The 24,633-nt window shown below is 58.3% G+C and overlaps 2 protein-coding genes across 7 annotated transcripts in view; both read right to left on the bottom strand.

Annotated features, from left to right (window-relative positions):
* Positions 1 to 211: 211 nt before the first annotated feature.
* Positions 212 to 6,304, bottom strand: HSP90AB1 (heat shock protein 90 alpha family class B member 1). Of its 2 annotated transcripts, XM_059835937.1 has the most exons (12): positions 6,296 to 6,304; positions 6,061 to 6,207; positions 5,664 to 5,870; positions 5,224 to 5,383; positions 4,887 to 5,020; positions 4,045 to 4,362; positions 3,454 to 3,619; positions 3,069 to 3,259; positions 2,644 to 2,791; positions 2,115 to 2,383; positions 1,333 to 1,666; positions 212 to 805 (listed from the first exon to the last, which is right to left on the bottom strand). In XM_059835937.1, exons 2-12 carry the CDS (start codon positions 6,205 to 6,207, stop codon positions 696 to 698), a joined length of 2,184 nt encoding a protein of 727 aa, XP_059691920.1. In that variant the 5' UTR covers positions 6,296 to 6,304; the 3' UTR covers positions 212 to 695. The 2 variants fall into 2 exon arrangements, with proteins under 2 accessions (XP_059691920.1, XP_059691921.1); XM_059835938.1 differs by lacking the exons at positions 212 to 805; positions 1,333 to 1,666 and adding an exon at positions 1,895 to 1,997.
* A 1,687-nt stretch (positions 6,305 to 7,991) lies between these two features.
* SLC29A1 (solute carrier family 29 member 1 (Augustine blood group)) overlaps positions 7,992 to 24,633 on the bottom strand; it is a 34,145-nt gene continuing 17,503 nt past the window's right edge. For all 5 annotated transcript variants that reach the window (XM_059833189.1, XM_059833205.1, XM_059833197.1 and 2 more), the window contains 12 exons: positions 14,669 to 14,751; positions 14,077 to 14,158; positions 13,630 to 13,802; positions 13,263 to 13,402; positions 12,927 to 13,061; positions 12,656 to 12,753; positions 12,172 to 12,262; positions 11,952 to 12,043; positions 11,699 to 11,807; positions 11,338 to 11,423; positions 9,394 to 9,593; positions 7,992 to 8,717 (listed from right to left, as the gene is read on the bottom strand). In XM_059833189.1, the coding sequence (XP_059689172.1) occupies positions 8,606 to 8,717; positions 9,394 to 9,593; positions 11,338 to 11,423; positions 11,699 to 11,807; positions 11,952 to 12,043; positions 12,172 to 12,262; positions 12,656 to 12,753; positions 12,927 to 13,061; positions 13,263 to 13,402; positions 13,630 to 13,802; positions 14,077 to 14,158; positions 14,669 to 14,697 (1,347 nt within the window). In that variant the 5' untranslated portion in view covers positions 14,698 to 14,751 and the 3' untranslated portion in view covers positions 7,992 to 8,605. The remainder of the gene's footprint in view (positions 8,718 to 9,393; positions 9,594 to 11,337; positions 11,424 to 11,698; positions 11,808 to 11,951; positions 12,044 to 12,171; positions 12,263 to 12,655; positions 12,754 to 12,926; positions 13,062 to 13,262; positions 13,403 to 13,629; positions 13,803 to 14,076; positions 14,159 to 14,668; positions 14,752 to 24,633) is intronic.

Genomic DNA, 24,633 nt, shown 5'->3' on the forward strand with positions numbered 1-24,633 from the left:
ACTGCCTGAGATGAACCCACCTGCACAGCAGGTCATGTGGTTGTCTGACCCACTTTGTGGTGGCTGCGCAAGGAAGGGGTAGAGATCAGCTAAAGCAGAGCTCTGAAAACCAGTCAGGGCAAGGGAGAGACCAGCAGCCCAATACCTTCAAGCACAGGCTGAGGCCCCTTCCTCCATATGGTAGGCATGAAACACAAGGAACCCCTCCATGTAAACCACATTCTTTGATACTTTAATTCCAGTAGAACAAAACAACAGAAAAAAATAAACAAAAATAACCAAGCCAACCGAAATACAATATCCTACCCTGGGGGTTCTGGGAGGCAGCAGCTCAGAGGAAGGGCTCTCCCACCCCGATGGAACAAGGGCAGTGTTTGATGCCTACTGGGAATGTGGGAGACCCCAGGGAGGGAAGAGAGGGGAAGCCTCCTGCCTCCTCACCTCCACTCCCCATCAGCTGTTCCTACACAAGCAGACACAGAACAGACAGGCCGCAGACTGCCTGAATCACTCACTACTGACAAACAGGGAATCATGCCCTCCTGCCCCCTGCCAAAAACAACCCCAACCAAACAAATCCAAAAAAAGAGACACCACCAAGGAGTCAGTAGCAGCTGGTGGGCGCAGACCCTGTCCTAAGCAGATGTGATATGGGGCAAAGGCCTGGCAGGTGAGGGAAGAGGCTTCCTCCTACTTTAGTCTACCTCTTCCATGCGGGATGCATCTTCATCTCCCTCCAGAGGCGGGATTTCATCAGGGACAGATGCACCAGGCTCCTCTGCAGTCACCTCATCTTCATCAATGCCTGGGAAAGGGGAAGAAAGGAAGAGATGAGGACTCCAAGTGACACCAAATGATCCCAGAGGTACAGCCTCTCCCAGAGCAAAGGCTGGCTCCGGCCCACAGACTGAGGGACAGGGCTATTATGCCAAGACACAGCACCTCCCAATTTACATTTTTAGCTAAATAGCCAATTTAGAGAAAAAAGTTGGGTGCAAGCACAAGCTGTTTCACCAGCTGGGCCACAGGTCCCATGATAGGCTTTTGACATTCACTCTGAAGAAATGAAAAGCCTCAGCTTGTCATCTGAGCAGCCTGGTGGTGGCTTGGGGCCTTGTAGAGGACAGGACAGTCCACTCAGAGCCCTGAAGTACCTTGTTCCAATTTTCCACTTGCCCCTAGCCACCTTATGTACGCAGCCGGTTCTGCACATTACACCAGCATGGCTCTCGTACCGGCCTCCCCCTGCCCCAAGACAGTTACATGCTAGTCTGCCCAGCTAACCTGCTTTCAGGACCTGCTCCAGGCCTGAGAACCTGCATGGACACCTACCAAGTCCTAGTTTGATCATCCTGTAGATGCGGTTGGAATGGGTCTGGGGATCTTCCAAGGAGAAACCAGAGGACAGCAGAGCAGTCTCAAAGAGTAACACCACCAGATCTTTGACAGCTTTGTCATTCTTGTCAGCATCAGCCTTCTGGCGGAGGGTTTCCACAATTGGGTGGTCAGGGTTGATCTCCAGGTGCTTCTTGGCCATCATATAGCCCATGGTAGAGTTGTCCCGCAGTGCCTGAGCTTTCATGATGCGCTCCATGTTGGCTGTCCAACCATAGGTGCTGGTGACGATGCAGCAGGGAGATGAGACCAACCGGTTTGAGATAGTTACCTGCCAATGTAGCCAAGGGTTAGCTGAGCAAGGTTCCCGTATGCCCCGGCCTGGGCCCAGCCACAGCACACATGAGACCCCAGGTCTTTGCCCCAGGTTCACCTGGGGACAACCCAAAGCAATCAGAGATCCTCCAAGCAGCTCCAGGACTGCTGCATAGACCAGTTTGGACAGCTCAGCCAGCACCTTCAGCTCCCACTGCATGTTTCCCACACTTACCCTCTGCCATCAATGCACGTATTTGGGTCAGTGCCCCTCACCTGCAGCCTGGCTGCTTAGAGCAAGATGGTGCAGTGCATGCTGGGACCTCCAGTCTCCTTTAGCAGCTCCTCTGCAGGAGATGAGAGGCATGCATTGAGCTGGGGCCCCTGCCTGCATCACCGAGGGCCCAGCCCTCCTCCCTCCAGCCCAGGACACAGCCCTGGGCTGAGCTCCCTACCCATCTCACCTTCTCCACCTTCTTGTCCAGGATCTCCTTCATGAGTTTGCAGAGAGTCTCAAACTTGGCCTTGCTCTCCTCCATCTTCTTTTTCTCCTCCTCATCCTCAGGCAGCTCCAGCCCCTCCTTGGTGACTGATACCAGGGTCTTGCCATCAAACTCCTTGAGCTGCTGCACGCAGTACTCATCAATGGGCTCCGTCATGTACACCACCTCAAAGCCACGCTTCCGCACACGCTCCACAAAGGCAGAGTTGGCAACCTGCTCCTTACTCTCCCCTGGGTGTAGAATTGAGATGTCACCAAGATGTAAGAGCTGGTTACAACAGGACAAACAGCACAAGTTGCTCAGAGCCACTAGCATAAAACTGGCTGCAGGCCTGGTGATCTTTCCCCAGCTGCCAGGGATGGGCTGTGATTCAGCAGGGAGGGCCTGCTGAAGGCAGCAGGACCTACCTGTAAAAATCTCCTTTAAGTTAGGGCTAGTAGGCAGGTAGCCTGCCTCCACTTCACTAGGGCACAGAGGAGCTCTGGCTCACCTGTGATGTAGTAGATACTCTTCTGGGTTTCCTTCATGCGGGACACGTACTCCGAAAGTGAAGTCACCTCATCGCCTGACTGGGACGTGTGGTAACGCAGCAGCTCCGAAAGGCGCTTTCGGTTGGTAGAGTCCTCATGGATGCCCAGCTGGGGGCAGAAGAGATGCATGAAGTCACCAGGATGGGACTTGCATGCACTTGCCACCCCCAAGGCACAGCCATCTCTGCCCACCCCCTAATCATTTCCGCTCTGGGCCTAGGGCAGCCAGAAGGGCCAGCTGTGCACAAAGGCTCTCTGGGGCACTTGTGAGACCCCCTCTACCCTAACACCTACACAGAGAAGATGCGACACAGGGACAAGCCTGCTCCTCAAGCAGACAGGTCAGGGGTCCCTCCCTCCTCCAGGTGCAGGGTGCCCAGCTCACCTTCAGATTCTTGGAAAAGGCCTCGTAAAATTTCTTGTAGTTCTCTTTGTCCTCTGCCAGCTCAGAGAAGAGCTCCAAGCATTTCTTCACAATGTTTTTGCGGATCACCTTGAGGATCTTGCTCTGCTGGAGCATCTCACGAGATATGTTCAGAGGCAGGTCCTCTGAGTCCACAACGCCCCGGATGAAGTCTGAGTAGGGGAAATGAAAACAGGAGTCAGATTAGGAGCTCTAAGCTTCATCACAGGAGGAGAAGCGCTAAGACACTGACTCCTGTGTGCCCACACCAGCTAGTGCCTCAGCCAGCTGCTTTGCACTGGGAGGGGTACCACAGGCTGTGGGGATCCTAGCTTCACACCGGGAGGCCGAGGCAAGGGGCTCTTACTTAGGTACTCAGGGATGAGCTCGTCACAGCTGTCCATGATGAAGACACGTCTCACATACAGCTTAATATTATTCTTCTTCTTCTTGTTCTCAAAGAGGTCAAAAGGGGCACGACGTGGGATGAAGAGCAGGGCCCTGAATTCCAGCTGCCCTTCCACAGAAAAGTGCTGCAGAGCCAGGAAGGAAAAACAGCTACCATGGTGCTACCCCTTCCCCCAGGACCTGCCGCAGGCAGGCTGAACTGCCGTTCCTCAGCACTGGGGCTGGCAGCAGGGCACAGCAGGGTCTCTAGCATGCAAGCAGCCTGCATTTCCCCCTCCTCAGCCCCACTGCCCCCTGTGTGCCAGGACTCTCTGGCATCCACCAGGCCTGGGCAGAGGAGTCATGCTTCTCTGAGGCCCAACACCTTCCTGTCCTGCTTCTAGGCTGGCACTGCCAACCCTACCACCTGCACAGGAGTCACAGTGCAGGCTGAGGCACCACTGAGTGGCTTAGGAGCCCTCAGTCCTGTACTGAGGCACAACTATGTGGTGGCTCTGGGTACGGGCTGGAAAGGGGCCCTCTGTCTCTCCCAGCGTGGCCCAGCACCCACCTTGACAGCCAGGTGGTCCTCCCAGTCATTGGTGAGGCTTTTGTAGAATTCACCATACTCCTCCTGGGTGATGTCATCAGGGTTGCGGGTCCAAATAGGTTTGGTCTTGTTCAGCTCTTCCTGGTCAATGTATTTCTCCTTTATTTTCTTGGTCTTTTTCTTCTTGCCTTTGTCTCCCTCTTCCTCCTCCTCTTCAGAGCCCACGTCCTCGATCTTGGGTTTCTCCTCATCTTTGGACACTGACTCTTCCTCTTCCTTCTCATCTTTCTCCTCCTCTGCCTCATCATCACTGATCTCTTTCTCACGCTCCTTCTCCAGCTGTGGAGAAAGGGACAAGAAAGAGTCAGGGCCATGAGCTCAGGTTTAGCCCCAAGCAACCGTTACCAGAAATCCTTTTGCTCCAGATGAGAGAAATGGGTGTCCTCCTGAGGTAACACAAGGCTCAGCAAATGCAATACCCAGAACTAAGGCTTCTCCTGAAACCAGCCCTCAGAGTCCCTCCACAGCCCATGCCACCAAAAGCTGTGTCTGAGAAGATGAGACAAGGGGCAGGAAACACCCCTCCCTCCATGGCTAGTTTAGTTGACCTCCAGATGCACTGATTAAAGGCCAAAAGCATGGCTGGATACCCACCCCCTTCACCTCCAATAAGGCCCCAGCCTCAAATCACCTCTGGCCACACAAGCTGGGAGCACCACTGCCCAGTCAGCACCCAGCAGCCACGAGCTATGAAAGGGAACAGAAGAGACCATACTCTGCCCTTTTCTGGGCTTCTGCTCCCAACACCACCCACCCCTGCCTCCAGCCTTCCAGTAGGTCCCCACAGTCCTGCCCTTACATACATAGAGCGTGATGGGGTAGCCAATAAACTGGGAGTGCTTCTTCACCACCTCTTTGACACGCCGCTCCTCTAAGTACTCTGTTTGGTCCTCCTTCAAATACAGGATCACTTTGGTGCCCCGTCCAATGGGCTCACCTACAGTTCAGTGAGAGAAACATTATTGTTTCAGGGCATAGTGTTAAAGGGCAAAGAGCAAGTGGGACCAGCTCCTCGAGCCTAACTGTTACTTGATACCTCACATTAACAAGCATGACTGACAACACAGCCCAGGTCTAAGGAGCACCAGAAAAAGGGGGGCTTCTAGCACAGAAATACCCTTGGTTTTGTACAATACATACCATGGTCAGTCCGGACAGTGAAGGAGCCCCCAGCTGACGACTCCCAAGCGTACTGCTCATCGTCATTGTGCTTGGTAATGACGACCACCTTCTCGGCCACTAGATAGGCAGAATAGAAACCCACGCCAAACTGTCCGATCATGGAGATGTCTGCGCCAGCCTATGAAAATAGAGAAAGACTAATGGACCAGTAAAGAGACAGGACATACAACTGATCTGCAGTAACGAAGAACTGGGTCAGCATGCAAAGAAAAACAGGCAAGTGCCAACAGGCAGCCAGCCCTACCCTCAGCTCCTCCCTGCTGCTAGAGAAGTGGAGAAGCACACTCTGGTAGGACAACAGCTGCCACCAGCAAAAAAGATGGTAGGACTGGGGTTATACACCAGTGAAAGCCTGTGGCCCAGATCCTAGGGAACCCATACAGCCAAAGGTAACCCACCTGCAGGGCTTCCATGAAGGCTTTGGTACCAGATTTAGCAATAGTGCCCAGGTTGTTGACGAGGTCCGCTTTTGTCATCCCAATGCCAGTGTCCACCAGGGTGAGCGTGCGGTCCCGGGGGTTGGGGACTATGTCGATCTTGAGGTCCTTACCGCTGTCTAGCTTTGAGGGATCAGTCAGGCTCTCGTAGCGGATCTTATCCAGTGCCTAGAGAAGAGGATGATGTTCACCACGGCCTCCCTACTCAACAGCCACCTCCCTCCCCCAGCAAAAGCCTCACGGGCTGCCCAGGCACTGGCCTTGCCCAGGGCACCCCCGGAGGGACATCAGCCTCCCCCCGAGTCCCCCAGCAGAATAAGGAGGCCGCCCCACAGGGGCGAGAGGGGCCCGGGCTCACGTCGGAGGCGTTGGAGATGAGCTCCCGCAGGAAGATCTCCTTGTTGGAATAGAAGGTGTTGATGATGAGCGACATGAGCTGGGCGATCTCCGCCTGGAAGGCGAAGGTCTCTGCATCCTCCTCCCCACGCTGCACTTCCTCAGGCATCTACAAGGCAAGCACAGCCCGCTAGCACCGGGGGGGGCGGGCGGCGCGCAGCGGGGGCACCAAGCCCGGCCCGGCCCGGGGTCCCTACCGTGCCAGGCGCGAGGGACCGGCGAAAGGCAGACAGCGCCCACCGGTCCCCTTTTATAGGCACGGAGCGCACCGCCCACCGTCTCCTTCCGCCTTAAAACGGCCCTGGCGCCTGCTGCAGCCTCTCGGGCACCACCGCCCTCATGAACACACCTCCCCATCAGCCCTGCCTACCCCACCGGCTTCTGTCTACTCCATTGGACACCATACAGGCCGGTCCCGCTGCCACTCCCCGCTCCGGGCGTCACGGCAGAAGGCCGTGTAGGGCCCATCAGCGTTGCCGTTTAAGGGCGGCGGCCATGGTGGAGGCGGGCGCTCAGCTCCATGCCGCTCCCGGGCCCGCTCCCGGCCGGGGTTCCCCGCCGCCCTTCGCCGCGGCGTTCGGAGGGCTGCAGGTCCCTGTGGGCCCCCGAGCTCCGCGGCGAGGGGCGGCAAGGAGCCCCGGCGGGGGACTATTTCCTGCGGGCGACGGCGGAGGAGCACCGTCGCGAGGCGGCCGGTGGCGCTGTGGCCGCTTCCAGCGGTTTCCACAGGGGTCACGGGCGGCGCCTGTGGTGGTGCTGCATCGGTTCCCTTCGGCCGCAGGCTCCGGGCCTGGGCAGGACCCCGGGGATGGGAGCCGCACAGCCCCCGGGGGTGCCCGCTGTCCCAGCTCCATGCTGCGGCTTCCCCGAGGCCGGGAGCCGTGTAGCTCTGCCGTCCTGAGGCTGGGTGTAACCGGGTGCCTGCGGGTGAGGAGAGGACAAGGCGGAGGGGACAGGCTGTAGGGATCGTGTGAGGGGCCGAGAGCAAAGCAGGCCCGTTTTCCTCACTGGAAACCAGTGTTTGGATATCCTGTGTTTTTGGTGTCTGAGAGCAGTAAGATAAACCTCATCCCTTACCCTCCGTGTTGGGGCTGTGGGCACGCAGGCCCGACCGGCAAAGGAAGCCGGGGGTAGGATGAGGGGGCCCGGGCCCCACAACTTTTGTCTGGGGGTGCCGAGGAGGGGATGGCTGTGAACGATGTGGGGCAGGGGGGTGGTGTGCGGGGTGGAGTCCCGCTGGCAGGGTGGTGTAGTTCCCCCCCAGGAGCAGGAGGTGGCACTCAAGCTGTTCACAGGCACAAGGAATGCTCCCAGGTGCACGTGCTGCGGGTCACTGCACCCCAAAACGTGCAGGTGCATCCCCTGCTTATCAGAGGTGTTGGTAGTCCCTTGGCGTACCCCGAGGGCAGCACCCCCTTCCCATGCTGGCCGTGTCCCCGTAGCAGAGAGCCACTGGGCCTGTCCGTGCAGGGGCTGCCCACACCGCCTCACCACCTGATGACTACAGGGGACCACAGGGATGCCCAGGAAATGCCGGTGCCCCGCTCCCTTCAGCCCTTGCCCCTCCGCAGCCCTCTCTCCTCTGCTGATGGAGACACACACACCTACTCAAAGGGGCGTTTCAGTCTTTTTATAGAAAAAGGCAACTGTACAGACACATTTACACAGACGAGGGATGGGAAAGCCAAGGGAAAGGTCAGGCCTCCCCTTGCAGCACAGGCAGGCAGGGGAAGCAGCCTGGGTCAGAAGGGAGTTGCTTCTTCTCCTGCAGCCCATAGTGTGACCTCCTGTCACACAACCAGGAGGCAGAAAGAAAACGGCAGAATCACCAAAAAAAAAAAAAAGGGAACAAAGGCAAGGAGAGGGGGAGAAAGTGCGGTGTGGAGACCTCCTCCTCCCTCAGCCTGGCCACGGTGTTGGCTCTTTATGTGGGTGGGACACAGATGTCTATGTCCCTGGGATACTGCTGGGCAGGGGGATGTGTGCCTAGCAGAGAGTGGGGATGTCAAGGCTGCTGGGGCTTTCCTCCCCGTTTGCAATTCTCACCAGCAGGAGAAGTGGTGTGGGATGTTTCCAGGCCCCCTGGAAGGAGAGAGGAGCAAGTCCCTAGGTGCCTTGGGGGCAAGGGCAAGAGAGGGAATAACACTGGATACCTGCCTTCAACTTCGTCAGAGAGGAGGCTGAGAATGGCTTTTAGCCTTGAGCTAGGGAAATTATGCAGCGTGGGAGGCAGATGGACCTCTGTGAGATCCTGGGGGTCTTGCACACACACAGCATGGGGAAGGAGAAGGCACGTAGGCCTGAAGGCATCACACAGCCGAGTGTGGCAGGAGCCAGGCCAACCCTGCAGGAGTGGAACCGTCCCTGGTTGTAACGTCTGCCTTGGCAGTGCGATTTGGCAGGGGCAGGCGTGAGGTGTTATCTCCCCACGGCGCCGAGGTGTCCAGGGCCTTGGAGGAGGATGCGGAGCTGTTTCTCGGTGTCCCTGCACCCTCCAGGTGCCTCTGCTAGATGAGAATTCGGAACAGAAAGGAGACAGCAGCTCCTAGGGCCAAGCCCAGTGACAGGAAAAAGGCCATGACGGCTCCAGCTGTCTCTGCTTCGTGAGCAAGCACTTTCCTAGGGGAGAAACAATTGTCAGACTGTTCCCATCCTCAGGGATGCATGCCCCGTGCCCTGCCATGAGTTCAATGGAGGGATGGGAGGAAGCCACAGAAGAGCCAGAAGCTATGCTCCTCTGCAGCAGAGGAACAGCAAGAGCAAATCCACCTTGGCTCCAAGAGCCTGCCTCCACATTATGGGCTCGTAAAGAAAAAGTGCATCAGGCAGGCTGCCCTGAAGCTCCCAGCGCCAGGACACCCCTCCCTGACTCCTGCCCCCATGCACTGCAGCCTGCCTGGCTGAGCCCCAGCTGAGCTCCTCGTGCTGCCTGTGCTCCTCAGCTGGGCAAGGCTGCTCACCGTGCTGTGGGTGCTGTGCCACACTTGGCTTTCCTCCAAATCCCTGCTGTGTCCCAGCCCCTTCCCGGCCCAAATCCTGGCCCCTTCCCCAGCATGGCAGGTGGGGGAAATGGAGAGCCCAAACAATAGCTTCCTCATATCTTGGATATGGAGGCACATGGCTAGGAGATGGGACACTGGGGTTGTCTTCCCCAAGGTGGTGTGGCGATTCGCCTCTGCGCCCGCATCCCCTTCTCCAAACACCAGAGCTGGGCAGAGCCAGACTCCAGGAGTCATGCTGGGACTGGCATCTGGGGGTGTAACCAACCCCTCCCCTGTCCCCAGCTCTTACTCACTTGGGCCCGAAGCACATGCAAAGGCTGGCCAGGTAGCCATTGGAGATGGAGAAGAAGATCATGAAGATGATGTACCAGGCGTCATGAGAGAATACAACAGGCAGGTAGTCACGGGGCTGCACATTGCACAGCATGAAAAGAGGGATGAAGATGACACGGAGGGCCACCATCACTGGCAGGAGGCAGCTGTCCTTCCCGGGCTGGGAGAAAAACACAGGTCACTGAGCAGCTGCAAAGTGGACATTCCCCACCCTATGGCATGCCAGCAGGGGCTATACAGAGGCTGTCCCTACTGCACCAGAGCTGCGGAGGAGCCACAGAGAGGGCAAAGTTGCTGAGAGACTTTCTCCGCCGCAACAAATCTCAGCATCACCACCTGCTGTGGTAAGGAGGTCCTACTATGTCTGAAAGTCCTATCCCAGCTGACTTGGAGAGCAGCACTAGAGCCAAAATACTGAGCTGGGCTTGTGAGCGACTGCTAAGCCCTTGCTGGAAACAACAGGCAGGCAGGCAGGCGAGCCTCGTGCACGCTCACGCAACCTCCTCCTGCAGCGAACCACTACGCAGGACAAGGCTGGCTGAGGTAAATCCCCTCTGGCACCTCAGGGCCTGCAAACTGGGATTTAACCAGCTCTTCAGCCTCCTACGCCATCCCCCAGCCAAGCGGGGTGAGATCCAGCAATCTGGGAAAGGGATTATGCTGGGGCTGTTTCAGACAGTGCTGGGAAAGGCACGTACCAAGTTATGGTCTCCTCCGATCCTAACAGAGTTCCTGGACACATGAGGCTGGGACAAAGAAGGAGGCACCATCCCCCTGTGTTGTCCCTGCAGCTGGGACCGAGGCAGCCCCTGGTACAAGATGTGCCTGGCTCCATCTGGGGTCCCCTCAGTGGGGTGCCAGGGTCGCAGATGACAGGGCGCACTGGTCTGGGGTCAGGAGAGACCCACAGCTGTCCTGGGAGCTGCCTGGGCTGGCATAGCCATGGGACACTTCATGAGCATGGGGGGAAGCTGAGGTTAGGCCAGCTGCTGTGTCTGTGGGCAAACTGGCAAGCGCAGCAGCCTCTCCTGCCTGAGGAGGAGAAAAGGAGCAAGTGGGGCCCCAACCAGGGAAATGAGGCCCAAACCACACGCAGTCAGACTTTCCACACAGCCTTGTTTTGGAAATGTCTCCTGCTGGGTCATCCCACCATGGAGGCTGTGGCCTGGACACCAGGCAACGCGGCTCGTGGCCAAAGCTGAGGGCAGCCAGCAGTTGATGGCCAGGGGAGAAGCAGCTCCAGGCTGTGGAGGAGCCAGGCCCAGACAGACCCCATGGCGCATGGTGCTGAGGAGCTTCTCTAAACAAACAGCCTGAACAATACAGGGGGAAACAGCACTTGGGGGTGGGTGAAGGGGCAGGAAGAGAGACAGACAGGACAGCCCCCTTCCTTGCCCACCCCCATCACAGCTCCCATCCTTCAGTCCCAGCAGCTCTAAGCCAGGCGGGTGAGATGAGAGCAAAGGGACGTGGCAGGGGACAGCTCTGTGACCCACGTGGCATGGCTCTGCCTTCCTCCCAGGACAAGGCTCTTTAAAGCAGCTGTGTCCTGTGTGGAGGCCAGAGGTTTTATTTTGGGCTGCCCTGTCTTTCACCCTCTTTCCCTGTCGCCGTCTTGCCTGGCTGTTTGCATAGCTGGAGTGAAGGTTTGTTTACAAAGAGGCTGAAAGGGAGGAGGCAGCTTCATCCAAGCCATGCTGGAAGAGGGGTGGGAGGAGGACAGGACAACACTGTGGTTCTCGGCTCTGACCCATAAATCTCTGCTTAGGACTTAAAGTCAAGGCAGGAGTCAGCTCTGCACTTCCTTCCTGCTCCAAGCCATGGATGGCAGCCCCAGTGAGAGCCGTGGCTGAGGGGCCTGGGGATGGAGACTGCCTGGGCATTTGCTCCCTGCCTGTGCTTACCCATGTGAAGAGGGCAGTGAGACTCCGTCCCGTCCAGTCAAAGACATTAAAGAGCAGGAAGCAGGAGACAGGGATAAAGTAGAGACCTGCAGAAGGGGGAGAAGGTCACTGATGAGCCCAGGGTGCCCCAGGCCCTCCTGCCAATTGCACGGAGACTGTCTTTCAGGTCTAGGCCCTCCTGGTTTCCCACTAAGGGCTGGAATGCTCTCCCAGCCAGGCCAGTGTCAGCATCCAAACCATCATACACAGTGGTTTCCTCTTTCCCTCAGGCATACCTACTACTTCAAGCCCCACTTTCTTTTCTCGCATTTACCTTGTTTCCAGTTCCCTCCTACCCCACCCCATCCCTGGCCACACTTACCCCATCTGTTTCCCTCTCCGAGGACAGTGGACACCTTAGCTGTGATGGAAGGAAAGACGCCGATGGTGACAGTGAAGACAAGGCAGACAGACACAGCCATGACCCAGAGCTAGGCAGATGAAAGAAAGAGGCTGGTACCAAACACAAGGCAAGAGACCAGTACAGGGCTGGTCTCCTCTTCCCATGCTCTCCTACACCTGCACCCATCCCCTGATACGAGGGGCAGGGCAGGAGTTGCTGGCAACTCACAGACCTTCTTAAAAATAGTGATGACTGAGGGCTTCTCGTCAGGGTTGTGGATAGGGATGATCTTTGAGTTATTCTGCTCCATCCCATTGGGCTCATCTGCAGGGAGAAACACAAGTAGAGCACAGCAGGCCCCAGAAAGCTGGGATCTAATTTAGTCCTTCTGTGTCGTTCTTCCTCTCAGCTCTTCCTTTTTTTCCTTCCTCTTCCTCCTCTCAGCCCCTCACCTTTCTTAATCAGGTCTCTCTTGGTCTCCAGCTCTGCATTGTACACGTGGTACTCTGTCTTGTCCTTCATGGAGTAGTATCGGAAGAAATCCTGCACAGAGACAGCCACAGAGAACTCATTCATGCATGAGGAAAGAAGGCTGCCAGGGGCTGTGTGGTAATAGCAGATATGGGCAATATGGACAAATGCAATATGGGCAAAATATTCCTTCCACTTATGTCCGATACTTATGCTTTCTTGCTCACCCAGGGGCTCATTTCCACAGCACCCCAAGGATACTGGGGTATCTGAGGTGGGAATTATCCCAGAGAGCTCCCTTGGGACAGGGGAGGGCTTGCCCTGATCCAGGAGGTGGAGGCTGGTAGGAGCCAAGGCTGGTAGGAGCCAAGGCTGGGGTGCTAGCGGGCCACGGTCTTTGTGCTGTGATGTGCAAAGGTCCCAATGTCCCCACACCCTTCCCCAACAGGACGACAAAAGTCTCACCATGTGAGGCAGAAGGATGTAGGAGAAGATTGCCAGCATGATCGCCACACAAGCTGTGGTGAAGTAACCAATGAAGCTCTCAGGTTGCTCGGTGCCAACTGGGAGCACAGGAAGGGAAGAGACGGGGGGAAAAGGAAAAAGATGACAAGGGCTGAGAGGAGCGAGGCCCTGCTGTCATCTCCCACCCAACCCTGCAGTATGACCCCAGCAGATCCTGGTGATAGCAGTGCTCTGGGAAGACCCTGTCACCTGCAGAGCAGGGATTACTCACTGGCAATACTGATGATCATCGCCAAAGCAGCAAAGGTGCCCGCCAAGCCCTGCCCACTCATGATGGGAGCTGTGTAGCTGGCAGGCAGGAGCCCTGCCAGCCCAAAAAGGCTGCTCTGGAGGATGGCGCCGAAGGCTGCGAAGGGGAAAGATGAGCAGAAATGAGAAACGAAAGGCAAGGATGGACTGCAGGGAGCCAAGGCCCCCGCCCTGCGAGGCGAGGCAAGGCAGGTCCCCCTCCTCCTTGGCTCTGCCGCAGTGAGGTTCATGCTCTTCTCTCAGAGAAGTCCTATCCATGGGGCTGTGCCCCTTTCATTCCCCCCGCTGCCTCACGCACAGTTGATGAAGACGATGCTGATCATGGTAAAGATGAAGAAGGGAAGAGGCTCCATGGCAACCTTCACCATGATCGCGGTGACTAAAAACACCAGCCCGATGGCCACCAGGCTGCCTGAGATGCGGATCTGCTGGGGAATCCTGCAAGAGAGCGTCTCAGTGAGGAAAACTCACCCCCCAAAAGCCTCTGAGGCTGGGGGCAAGCTCTCCCATGGGAATCCCAGCCAAGCCCCAGCACAGGAGACCTGTGTTTTGCCTTTGACTTGATTGAACAGGCTGCGTCTTGGTTCAGTGCTGGGGCAGGAGGATGGGGCAGGGCTGGGCAGCCCTATGGGGGCTGGCAGGGGCAAGGACAGGGCAAGGCTCACCGCTGGTGGATGAAGGAGTTGAGGCAGGTGAAGATGAGGAGGGGCACCATGGCGCAGAGAGTCATGAAGTTGTCAAACATGGACTGCAGGTAGGACAGGGGAAAGGCAGTCCCACCGGTCTCGTTCAAGAAGCGGCCTATCTCCTCCAGGTCCGCAAGGCGGCTGATGAAATACTGCAAGGGAAGGAGCCTGATGGGGCTGAGGTGCTGCGAGGCCTCCCCCCAGCACACTTAGGCCACCCTTGTGCCCCCTCCAGCCCCATGCCCAGCCCAGGGCTCCTCCTGCTGCCTCAGTGCCACTTGTCCCACCCAGGTCACCCACACTTCTGTCTCCTGCATGCCAACGTGGGGCTTTACGCCATGCCGTGCCACGACACCTACAGCATAGTCCCTAGAGGTGACAGGGGACAATTAGTGTCATGAGCAGCAGCAGGAGGGAAGCCCTCACCTCCCTGGCAGTCATGAAGAAGTTCCATGGCAGCAGCGTTCCCAGGCCGAGGACGAAGAAGATCAGCCAGACACCCTTGTACCTGCGGAAGGGACAGAGTGGTTTGGAGCAGGACTCTGGGCAGCGCAGAGGACGGGCATCACTTCCAAGTGTCCCTGACACCATGGCCAGAGGCACCAGGAGGAGGAGGGAGGACGAAATTTATTGCCTTGTCCATGCCCCACAGCCCCTGCTAGCCTGGGCTGCCGGAGGAGACGTGGTGCCCCAGAGGGACCATGGGAGGCCCTCCCTGGGAGGGTACAAAGGCAGGGGGAGACTGTCTGCTCCTCAGCATGTGGCACCCAGACACACAGCTGCCGTCGCCAGAGCTGGGAGGGAGTCATGCTCCCCAGGTGTGTCCCAGTGCCGGGGACTCTTTACAGCCCGCTTGCTATGGAAAAGATGACGGAGAGAGTATCTCGGGGAGGAGACAGCTTGGTAGACCAGTGAGCATGCAGGAAAGGGGGTCCCCCAGATGCTGGGTCCCCCTGTTCTCCCTGACCTTCTGGTGTCCTGGATGGGACCCCACACCCACCCCGGAGCCAGGGTTTACCTATCTTGGGGCCCGTCTCTTGCTGTCATCTTGTGCGGCAAGGGTCAGCACAGGTCACAGCAGGTCTCGTGGCTGCTCTCCGTCTGGAAAGCAAACAGAGGATTTTATGGTGGAGTGAGGGACGCAGGCCAGGCAGGGGCAGTGCTGGTTTTAACGCCCCAGCCGTGCCACCATGTAAATGCTCCACAGTATGGGGACCAAACAGAGCCAGCAAATGACAAGAGCACAGTGCAGCAGCTTTGGAAACCTGCTGCTCAGAGCCCTTCAGCTGAGTGGCCGTGACACACAGCCTTATGCCGCTGGCCATGGGACACGAAGCCTTCCCTCCGAAAGGGAAACCGCTTTCCTGAGATGCCCAGGCTGCTCAGCACCGGCTGCCTGGCTGCTCCGCAGCAAGCTCTTAAGGGATTTGTGAGCCTGCAGCTCTCTGTGCCCCCAATCCTCAGGCTGTGAGCAAAGCATATGCGCAGTGGGCTGTGTGTCCCCGCCCGCCCTCCCCACGTCCCTCCAATGTCTGGGGCATGGCGGCACAAAAGACATATTTAATTCAGCAGCGTCCAGAACCACGCAAACCACCCATTTTCAATTCCTGCTTCCCTGGGGCTCTCGCAGCCCTTTCCTGGGTCACCTTGGAAAAGACAAGGGCGTCCCTGGTATTGCTGTCCCCTCCCCGGTGCCCACTGCTCCTTTTCCCCCATCACCACCTGCCCGGCCCCTGCCACTGCGCTTCTGTTGCTTTCCCCGCAGACAGCCCCAGAGACGCAGCCCCAGGACCCCTGAGAAGGGACCTTCCCTCCCCAGTCCCCCTCCTCTTCCTGGAGCAGAGCGGGATTAGCCGCCCCAGAGAAGCAGCAGGCCTGCCTTGTCCTTTTCCAGTCCCGGCAGCGCAGCATGGGGTGCTCCGGCACCTCTTCCAGGGCTTCATCTGCAGTGGGGCTCCCGGCGCTGAGCCCCCGGCCCCCCCAGGGCATGCCCCTCAGCCGCCTGCACCGCTGCTGGCTGCAGCATCCCTGCCTGCACCCTGCCAGGTAGGGCGTGGGAGGAAGCAGGCAGGAAGCAGCATGCTGGGATCTGTAGTCCCTGCCAGCCCCGGCATGCATTAAAGGCAGCGGAGCCCGTCCCTTGTCGCAGGTGCCCGTGTGGTTCTGGGCACAGCTCGCCTCCTCCCCCGGTGTGGTCCTGCGGGTGGGGGAGCCTACAGCCATGATGGAGCTGAAACGTAGCCGGCAGGATGTGGAGAGGGATTTGGGAAACCCTTTGGCTGCTTGGAAAAGCCAGAGCAGGCTGACAGGTACGTCTGCATGGGACCGAGAGCCCCACCAACCCGGCAGGTGCCACCCCATGACGCCGGAGCCGTCTGCAGAGCTGCTTCCCTGCCTTCCCACGCAGACAGCTCAGGGCATGACAGCTCCTGCCTTGCCCTTGTGAGCCACCCGGCCTTCCAGAAAACATCCTAAATTCCCCCCCTGGCAGCCTGCCAGTGCCTCTGTGGGCAGGGGACGCCCCAAGCCCTGACCCGGGATTAGCAGCGGGATCTGCAAGCACGACTGCCACCCCCTCGCACACAGAAACCCCGCCAGGGCCGCTGCTTGTCCCCGAGCAAACAGATCTCTCCCCCAAACAGGCAGGAGAAGACCAGCTCCCCCAGCAGGTCCCCAGCAAGCCCTCAACAAGCTGCCCCTTGCCCAGCAAAGCCCCCAGCCCCCCACCAGGTCACATCAGTGTCCCAAGAAACCAGGGCACAGACCAACCCCACAGACATACCTGGGGAGGACGGAGCCAGGGAAAGCCCCGTGTTCAGCGTATTTGAAGGCGGCGCAGTCCCCCCCCCCTTCCGCACCCCCCTGCTCTTGGGGGTGAGCGTCAGGCCCCGGCTCAAGTCACGGGGGCTGGGGCCATGTGGGTCTAGCGGCATCCGCAGAGGAGGAGGAGAAGAGGTGTCAGGTACCACAGCTGGCACATGGCCCGCATCCCACTGCCCAGGCGCCTGTCCGAGGCACCCAGGGAAGGGAGGAAGGGAAGGGTGTTGCAGAGGAGGTGGCAGGGAGGAGGTGGTGGGGGTCTGGAGTGAGGCTCTGGGCGTTCCGGGGCAAGACGCTGCGTTCTGCTCTGCCACACTGCTTTCCTGGCCGCCTCCTGCTTCCGTCCAGAGAGCGCCCACATCCCTGCGTCAGGAGCCCGACCTCCTCAGCAGGCGCTGCCCAGCTGCCCAGCCACAGCCTCCTGCCTACTCTGTTTGTTTTCTGTCTCACTTTGCTAAGTGCCTCCTAATTTTTTCCACAAAGAGCCGCTGCCTGCCAAGGGGCGCACGGGTCAGCGCTCATTACGGCAGGAAACGCGTCCAGCCGCCGGCTCTTACAAACAACCCTACAACAAACAGAAAAGGTCACACAAACCAACACCAGCAACAGGTGGCAACCCTGCTCCCACCCGTCGAGATCAGCCTTACAGACGGAGGCCACCGGCCAGCCACCTGGCTGACGCAGCACAGCTCTAACTACTTCCCGGAGGAGTCTCCTGATGTTTAGTCCGGCCACCAGCTCAGTGGCTGCGCAGTCTGGGGGACAGGGGAAAGGCGGAGCGATGTAGGGCTTTGGTGTAAGGACATCCATTTTGTTCCTGGGTGCAGAGCGGTCCGTCTCATCCCCTCGGAAGTGATGTGTAGGTGGAAGGAGCACGATAACAAGGAGTGGGCTTAACAGACCCCAGGCTAGCGCCTCTGAGCAGGTACAAACAAGAGATGGCACAATTTTAATTGCCCATTTGCACCGCACAAAGGCCTTGACAGACGCCAAGTGATACCTGCAGTATTGGGCCACGCACAGTCCCATTGCCAGCCAAGCCCTGGGAGCTCACGGCAGGGCCAGCCGTTGCCAAAACCACCTAACCTCCCCAAAAAAACTTGCACTGCAGGACAGCCACCCCTGCAGGCAGCCGTTTGTCACCGGGCTTCAGAGATTTCCCTACCTCTCCCTTCCGAAGCATTGACTTTTCTTCTGCTTCTGCTGCCTTCACCGAAGGTGAGCCCAGTGCACACTTGGCTTTACATTCAAGAGCAATATCATGGTGTCGGGTAGCCATGCTACGGGTTTATACCCAGAACCACCAGCTCTTTGAAGAAAAGCCCTTTATGCCACACCAAGCCGTAGCACCATCCTTGTGGTCCCTAGACAAGGGGCTGCCAGCAGACCCAATGGTGAGCACGCCGTGTACTCGTGCTGCCACTTGTAGGGGATCACTTTGCAGGGATAAGGTCAGCACTTCCTCCAAGCAGGCCAAGTCAGGGCAGGGCCAGGTGCCTCACCAGGCTTCACCCCATCCCCTACATCTGCTCGCCCCTCTGGGCGACACCAGAGCCCTCCCGGCAGGAAGGCTGATCTGGGGCCCCACTGAGGTTTACCGGTGGGCAGGAAACAAGCCCCGCACGGGTGTGCGAGTCGCATGAAGCCCTGGTGGCCGTGACTCAGCTGGAGCATGGGAAATGCTCTGAGACCGCCTGCTTCATGAGATTTCATGTGTGTGCCTGACCTCTAACCACACCGCTCACAGTTCCTCCTACCTTGTGCTAGGGTCCAGGGAACCAGGCTCCTGGGCAGCGTCCTGCCTGCCTCCACCTTCAGCCACCAGCCGCAAGGACACGTGTTTGTATTTCACAAGACGTATGAGTGTGCGCGATTGTGCACCATCACCACGGCACTGGGACAAGTGCAAGCCCTCCCAAAATAAGGGCAGGTACCCTGGGTCAAACCAGAGGCCAGTCTGGCTCAAAAGCTTGTCTCCCTCAGAGGGCAAAAGCAGATGCCAAGAAAGGGTAAGAGTGACACAGGCTTAGACTAACTCCCCAACTGCTCCCCCAGCCTCCGAGCTGAGAGGGATATGCTGTTCAAGTGTTTTGTGCCCACAGCAGCTTTTGCTTCTGTGAAATCCCTGCTTCCACCTCTAAGTCAGGAGCCTCTGAGCGAGGGCAGCATCTCTCCCCGTGCACAGGGCCTCAGCTGGGGCTCCCTCGCTGTCAAAGGGTGGATGAACACCGGAGTGGCTTCTTCATGCCAGCCACGGCTTTACAGGCCTGGATTGTATCCACCCTACAGTACGTTTTCCAAACAGAGAAATTCTAGCTCACTTAGTCATCCAGGCACGGCTCCACGCCTTTGGTCTTCCTTGTTGCTTTCCTCCCAAACTTACCCATCTCCCCTCAACCCTTCCAGAGATGCTGGGGCTGGGGACACACAGTGACTGCAAGGGGGCGAGCAGTGAATTTGAAGAGCAGCACAAGGCTTTCCTGCTCTGTTTCTGCTTTGTCACTCAGAAAGATGATTTGATGTGTTTTTATGCACACCGAGCTATCCGAAACAGCCCCAGGCCTTGCTGCGAGTGGCCAGCTCAGTGTGTAATCTTGTTTGCAGATTTGGGGCTTCCTCCCCCCTCATCTATCATTTGATATTTATCTAAACTGAATTTCATCTCCCTACCGCCCAGTGTTGTAATGGTTGTCTGTACTCTTTCTAGTTGGCACTTGTCCCTACGAACCCAAGTAATCCAATCGCCTCAGCAAGCCCTGTCATCTCATTGCTCATTCCCTTTTCCAGGTCACTCACGAACGCATTGAAAAAACACGGGACCCAACGCAGTGATCTCTTTCCACCGCACAAACTGACCGCTGAGTCCTACACCCTCCTTCCTGTTTTCATACCAATTACGGAGCCATGTGAGGACCTTCCCTTTTGACCAGCCAGCTCCCTTAAAAACTGGGCTGAAAGCCCTGGTTGAATGTTTTTTGGGAAACAGCGTGGGTGCCACGAGCCCAGAGTCCCTATGAAGCACTGCCCCAGCTTGTGCGCCCCTTGGCAGGAGCCTTCCCACCTGCACATGGACCCCCTCCCTGCACAGATGCCTGGGACACACAGATTTACTGGTCAGCTTTTCCCTGAAGTTCCCTTCAGCCCTTCTTAGAAATGAACGTCACATCTTTCCCCCCTCCCAGTCCCTGGGGCCAGGGCAGTTGTGAATGAATGACTAGAGGCCATACGTGACAGCCAGCCAGTTCACCCTCCCTTTCCTTTTGGTGGACATCGCCTGGCCCTAGTGACTTGTTGCTGTTTAGCTTTGCTTTCTAACCTTTCCTCTGCAGATGCTCTGAGGAGCCCCCCAAAAGAAGGTGGAAGAAACTGCTCAGGCTCTTCTGGAGCGGACAGAGAGGCAAAAGCTTCATCTGGCTTTTCTGTTATGGCCTCTTTTCCTCCGATCCCCTGTCCCTCCAAGAGACTGGCAGGCTTCCTAATCCTGATGTGCTTTGCGAGAAGTTTCCATCAGAGCGCTGATAGCACTTCCTATTATTCTTGTTCTCCTTTCCGAGCCCTGCCTCTCTGCAAACAGGCTTGCTGCACCATCCGCTCCCCCCCGGCGCTGCTTGCGCCTGCGTCCCGAGGAGGGAGCTTGGCGAGGCAGCGGGAGGGGGGCATTTCTGCCTCCCCTCTTGCCTCACTGCATGCAGACAAATCCCTCTGCATTGTGAGGGCTTGGCAGGCAGAAAGAACCTCCTGCAAGGCAGCCTGTGCAGCATCCTTACCCCACAGAGGTTTCCACACCGTGAGCAGCAGCTGTGCCTCCTCAGCACCTCCCTAGGAAGCGTCCCAGCCCTGGGCACTGTTTCTGACCCTGAGCCTGCTTCACCTTGCTCCCTCCAGTCCTTCGTTGGCAAAAGGAGAGGCAGCTGTAGACCCTCTCTGCCTTCAGGCTTGCAGCACTCGCAGCCACCATGCAAACTCCTCGCAGAGCAGAAGCTATGGAGGCCGTCCCCCCTCCCAGCACCTGCCACCGGCTGTTATCTCGGCTGCCGGGTGGCATGGGGAGCCGCGGGGGGAGCAGTCAGCCCCGCAATGTGTTTTGAACTGCGCACACCAGCCAGCTGCAAAGTCCCTTATCTGGAGAGTTCAAGGAGCCCCGAGAGGCTCCCCAGGGCCCCTTGCCCCTGGCAGGTAAAGCCACCCGGCTGGGTGGCAAATTCACCAGGGCCATGTGGGATTCCTGCGCTGTACCTGAAGGACTTCCCACCAGGGAGAAAGGAGCAGGCAGTAACGGGGCAGAGCCAGCCATAAAACTCCCCCAGGCCACGCAGCTGGGACTCTTGCACCCATCACCGAGTCCCACAAGGCTGTGGGCATCCACCTCCCCACCGGTGCTCCTGAGTGGGTTTCCAGCCCTGAGACACATCACTGACCAAATACCAACAAGGGGTCCCTAGCAATGGCAGCCCCATGATGAACGCACACACCTCTCTCTCCAGCACGTACTGACTGCCCAAGCCCGGGCACGCCTGGTCCTCGGGCCAGAGAAAACCCCTCCAGGCACCCATGCAACCCCCTGGAGCGGAGATAGGTGCTCTCGCTCAGCATCCCATCAAATGCTGCAGGGGGACATTTTAATGTCACAGCAAGAAGCTTACCAGAAGGGCAGGTTTGTCCCAGACCCTCACTCCTGGTCACTTCAGCCCACGGGACTGTGGGGACAGCACAGCCTTGGGAGAGGCAGGAAAAGCCCTGCAAATATTTGAGCAGTCGCCAGCTCCAAGGCCAGTGGTTTGGGGGTGCAGGAGGAGATACAGCGCCCAGGGGGGCAGGAGCTAAGGGAGGACGTCATTTCTGAGGAGGCATCAGAGGAGGAGAGATAAGCTGCTCTCGGGAGCCTGTTTGCAGAGACAGGATTCGTAGGGGCTCTTCCAAGGAGCTGGTTTCCCTGATGGCACCCGCTCAGGCTGCTGTCCCCAGGGGAAAAGACCATCCCCTCCAAGCCACAACCCTGACCTGCTTCTCGGTAGACTGCGGAAGGAGGCATGTTTCTCCAGGGCTAGGTTCAGGCTCCATTTGTTGGAAATTTAGAAAACTAAAGACCCTTTCTCCCAAGGGCAGAGGGATTTGCTCAGGACTCGACTCAATGCAGCTGCAGAAACCTCCAAAACCAGGCAGAAATCACCTCCAGGACCTGGATGGTGCCTCCAGGCAGCTCTCAGCACCTCCAGGGGCTGCCTGGAGGTGGGAAGGGGAAGGGGGATGACCCACTATGGGCAGGCACAGAGGCTCACACCAAGCTCATGCCATCTGGCCATGGCTTCCCATGGGACCGCTATAGGTTCAGGGAGAGCCGGGGGATGCCTTGCCACAGACCTTCATCCTCGCCCAGCATCCTCTGCAGCCAGCAGCCCCCCACAGCCCATGTCCTCAGGGCTGCTCCGAGCCCCCTGCGGGTGCCAGTGTGGCTGGCAGAGGTGCTGCCTGACTCTGCCCAGGTGCCGCGGGGAGCAGGGGTGCTGCAGGAAGGGGTGCTCCCCCAGGGTTGGCCGGGGGGCCGCGGCAGGACAAAGCACAATGGGAGGAAGCCACATTTCCGCTTCCCCATGGAGAAAACCCTACAGGACCCCTGGGGAGAACAACCGGACACCATTAATGTAAAAACCAGCTGGGAGCCCAAGGAGTGGCCAGAGGCAGACCCAGGTTGGAAGTGGATCCTCCTTGCATGGAGGAGCCTGGGGCTTGGTGCACTGGTGGCACAGGCCACCACGTACCAGGACAGCCATGCACAGAGGGCAGAGGCGATCACAACCATGCTATAGCACAAGGCACAGTGCTGACTCCTGCCTGCCTGCAGCCCAGCTCTCCTGCAGGCAGGTGACACTCCTCATTTCCACCCAGTTGGGTGGGAAGAGGGATGGTCCCTGGTGGGCTGGGACAGCGCTTAGGTAAGACCCCCTGGAGCATGGCTGCCAGATGCATCTCTTCTGCTTTAGTAGCTTTCCCCCAGTCATGCTCGGGCTTGCTCAAGAGGAATCCCCATCTGTACAGATGATATCTCAGCCGGCCGCACCTTGGGCAGCAGCAACAGCACGTCAGAGGGATGGGCTGAGCCTACGGGACCATGTCCCCGTTTCCCCCGCACATCTGCAGCTGAAAGGAGTGGAGGTGAAACCCGTAAAGAGGAAGCACACAGCAAGACAGGATGAGACCAAAACAGCCCGTGGCCAGACAAGTCTGAAGATAAGGGCTCAATGAATGCACAAGAAGAAACCCAGGCAGGCCAGGCTGGGAGAGAGTCCCGTGGATGGGGAATGAAAGAGGGGCAAGATGAGTTTCTCCATGCCCTGCTGTATCTGCCAGCAACACGTGGCTACCCCAAGGTCACCACTCAGGGAGCAGTACCAGAGGGGAGGAACAGGACTGCAGAAGGCCACCTGCCCATCGGTGGCCCCCAGGGTGCTGGGATGGAGAGTGGAGAGGGTTCCTCCTTCATTGCTTCATGTTCCTGGCCCCAGGACTGAGCTCAGAGCTGACAGACCTGGAAAGGAGTCAGGCCAGGAACGACACAAGGGAGCTGAGCATGGAGCAACCTGTGGTGAGGGGCTGGGGGAGAAGGATGGGTACAGCTTACGCTGCAGCTGGGAGGTGCTCAAAACTGCCCTGCAGTGAGGGCCAAGGCAGGGGGGGCTGTGTAATCATTGGAAAGCTCAAAAGCCCCTCTAAATTCTTCCCCAAGCTAAGCACGGAGCCCCCGTTACGCATGGAGCCCCTGGCGGAGGAGGCTTGGAGGGCTCAGCTCAACCTCAAACACACTCCCCCACCCCAAATGCCCCTCTGCACTTTACGGGGGCTCCTCTCCCCCAGGAGAGCCTGAGCCCAGGGGTCGCTTGCTTGTCCCCAAAACAGGGCTGCTTCTGAAAGGGCAGGAAAAGCTGGCAGTCAACCAGCAGCGAGAGCACCTGCCCACAGCAGCCCCCTGCCCACTGCCACCCAGCTGCCTCCCGCACCCCAGGGCACGTTGGCCTCCCAGGGGAGAGGCTTTGTCCTTCCAGCTCTGGCTCATGCCTGTATGAGGACGGTGCCGGATGCAAACGTACAGAGCTGGCAGCAGGCAGAACCCTCAACCGGCGAGACCCGCCTGCACCCAGCGGGAGCTGCTGAACCACATGCACCTGGGCCACACTGCCCCCAATCCCGAGCCTCCCGAGCAGGTGGGAGAGCATCCCCAAGGCTGGATGGAGCGAACCTTGCCCCTGCACCCAGAGGACGGGCGGAAGGGCTGCAGCAGGCTGCCAGCTGTGCTGGGGGGCTGGCGCAGGGGCACAGCTCATTTTGCCCCAGCTCAGCAGTTTTTCAGAGGCTGGTCCAGGCTGCACAGCTGTTTCCAATTTAGGGGGGGGCAGAGGAGTGAAACCAGAGCCAGAATAACACAATCGTCCCCCGGCATCACCATCTCCCCAGCTCCCAAAATTTGGAGGGGCGATTCCTCCCTGCTGACCAGCAGCCCCCTGGCAGAAGCTGGGACGGACGTGCGGGGACTAACCACTGCTGGGCCTGCGGTGCATCGAGGTTGGCTCCGTCCTCCGCGTGTCAGCTGTGCCCAGTGGCTGGGACAGAAATACAAGGGCTATTTTGGGTCCTCGCAGACCAAAGTGGCCTTTCCCTTGTAGGCCAGGTCAGAAACAGGGGCCTTGGATGACTGCTGCTTTCGGCATGAAATGTCTGCAGCCCTACTGGGAAAGGGGATAGCGAGCAGGGAAGCAGGTTTTGGCACCCACCATGGTCCCTCATGGTCCCTCTGCCAGCTGCCTGTCCTACCAAGATCCCGCTTGCTGCTCGGACAGCTGCAGCATCTTGCAAACCCTGAACTGGCTTCAGCTGCTAAATGCAGCCATTTCACAATGGACAGGGGCATGGCAGCTCTGCTCCAGGAGATGGGGCACATCTGTCACTCCCCCCACCCCCAAACACCCTTCATCTCAGCCAAGGGGCACCCCACATCACCAGAAACAAAAGGAGGCACAAGAGATGGATGCCCTGGCTGGGTTTGCTCTCCCGCCGTGGACCCTGCCCAAAGCCAATCACTTCCAAAGTTGCAGCCAGCTCTGAGCAGCAGGGCAAAGCAGCCGTCCCCCCAAGTCCTAGGAGCTGGGGGCATTCCAGGAGCCAGACACA

This window comes from Gavia stellata, chromosome 2 (assembly GCF_030936135.1).
Source record: "Gavia stellata isolate bGavSte3 chromosome 2, bGavSte3.hap2, whole genome shotgun sequence".
NCBI lineage: Eukaryota > Metazoa > Chordata > Aves > Gaviiformes > Gaviidae > Gavia > Gavia stellata.

Bases quoted from the DNA above. Each gene is read 5' to 3' on its own strand.
- HSP90AB1 (XM_059835937.1), bottom strand. From the start codon at position 6,207: ATGCCTGAGGAAGTGCAGCGTGGGGAGGAGGATGCAGAGACCTTCGCC. The intron at 5,384-5,663 runs GTGGGTTACCTT...CTATTTTCATAG, and splicing joins CCTTCATGGAAGCCCTGCAG to GCTGGCGCAGACATCTCCAT. The intron at 1,667-2,114 runs GTGAGATGGGTA...CTACATTGGCAG, and splicing joins TGGACAAGAAGGTGGAGAAG to GTAACTATCTCAAACCGGTT.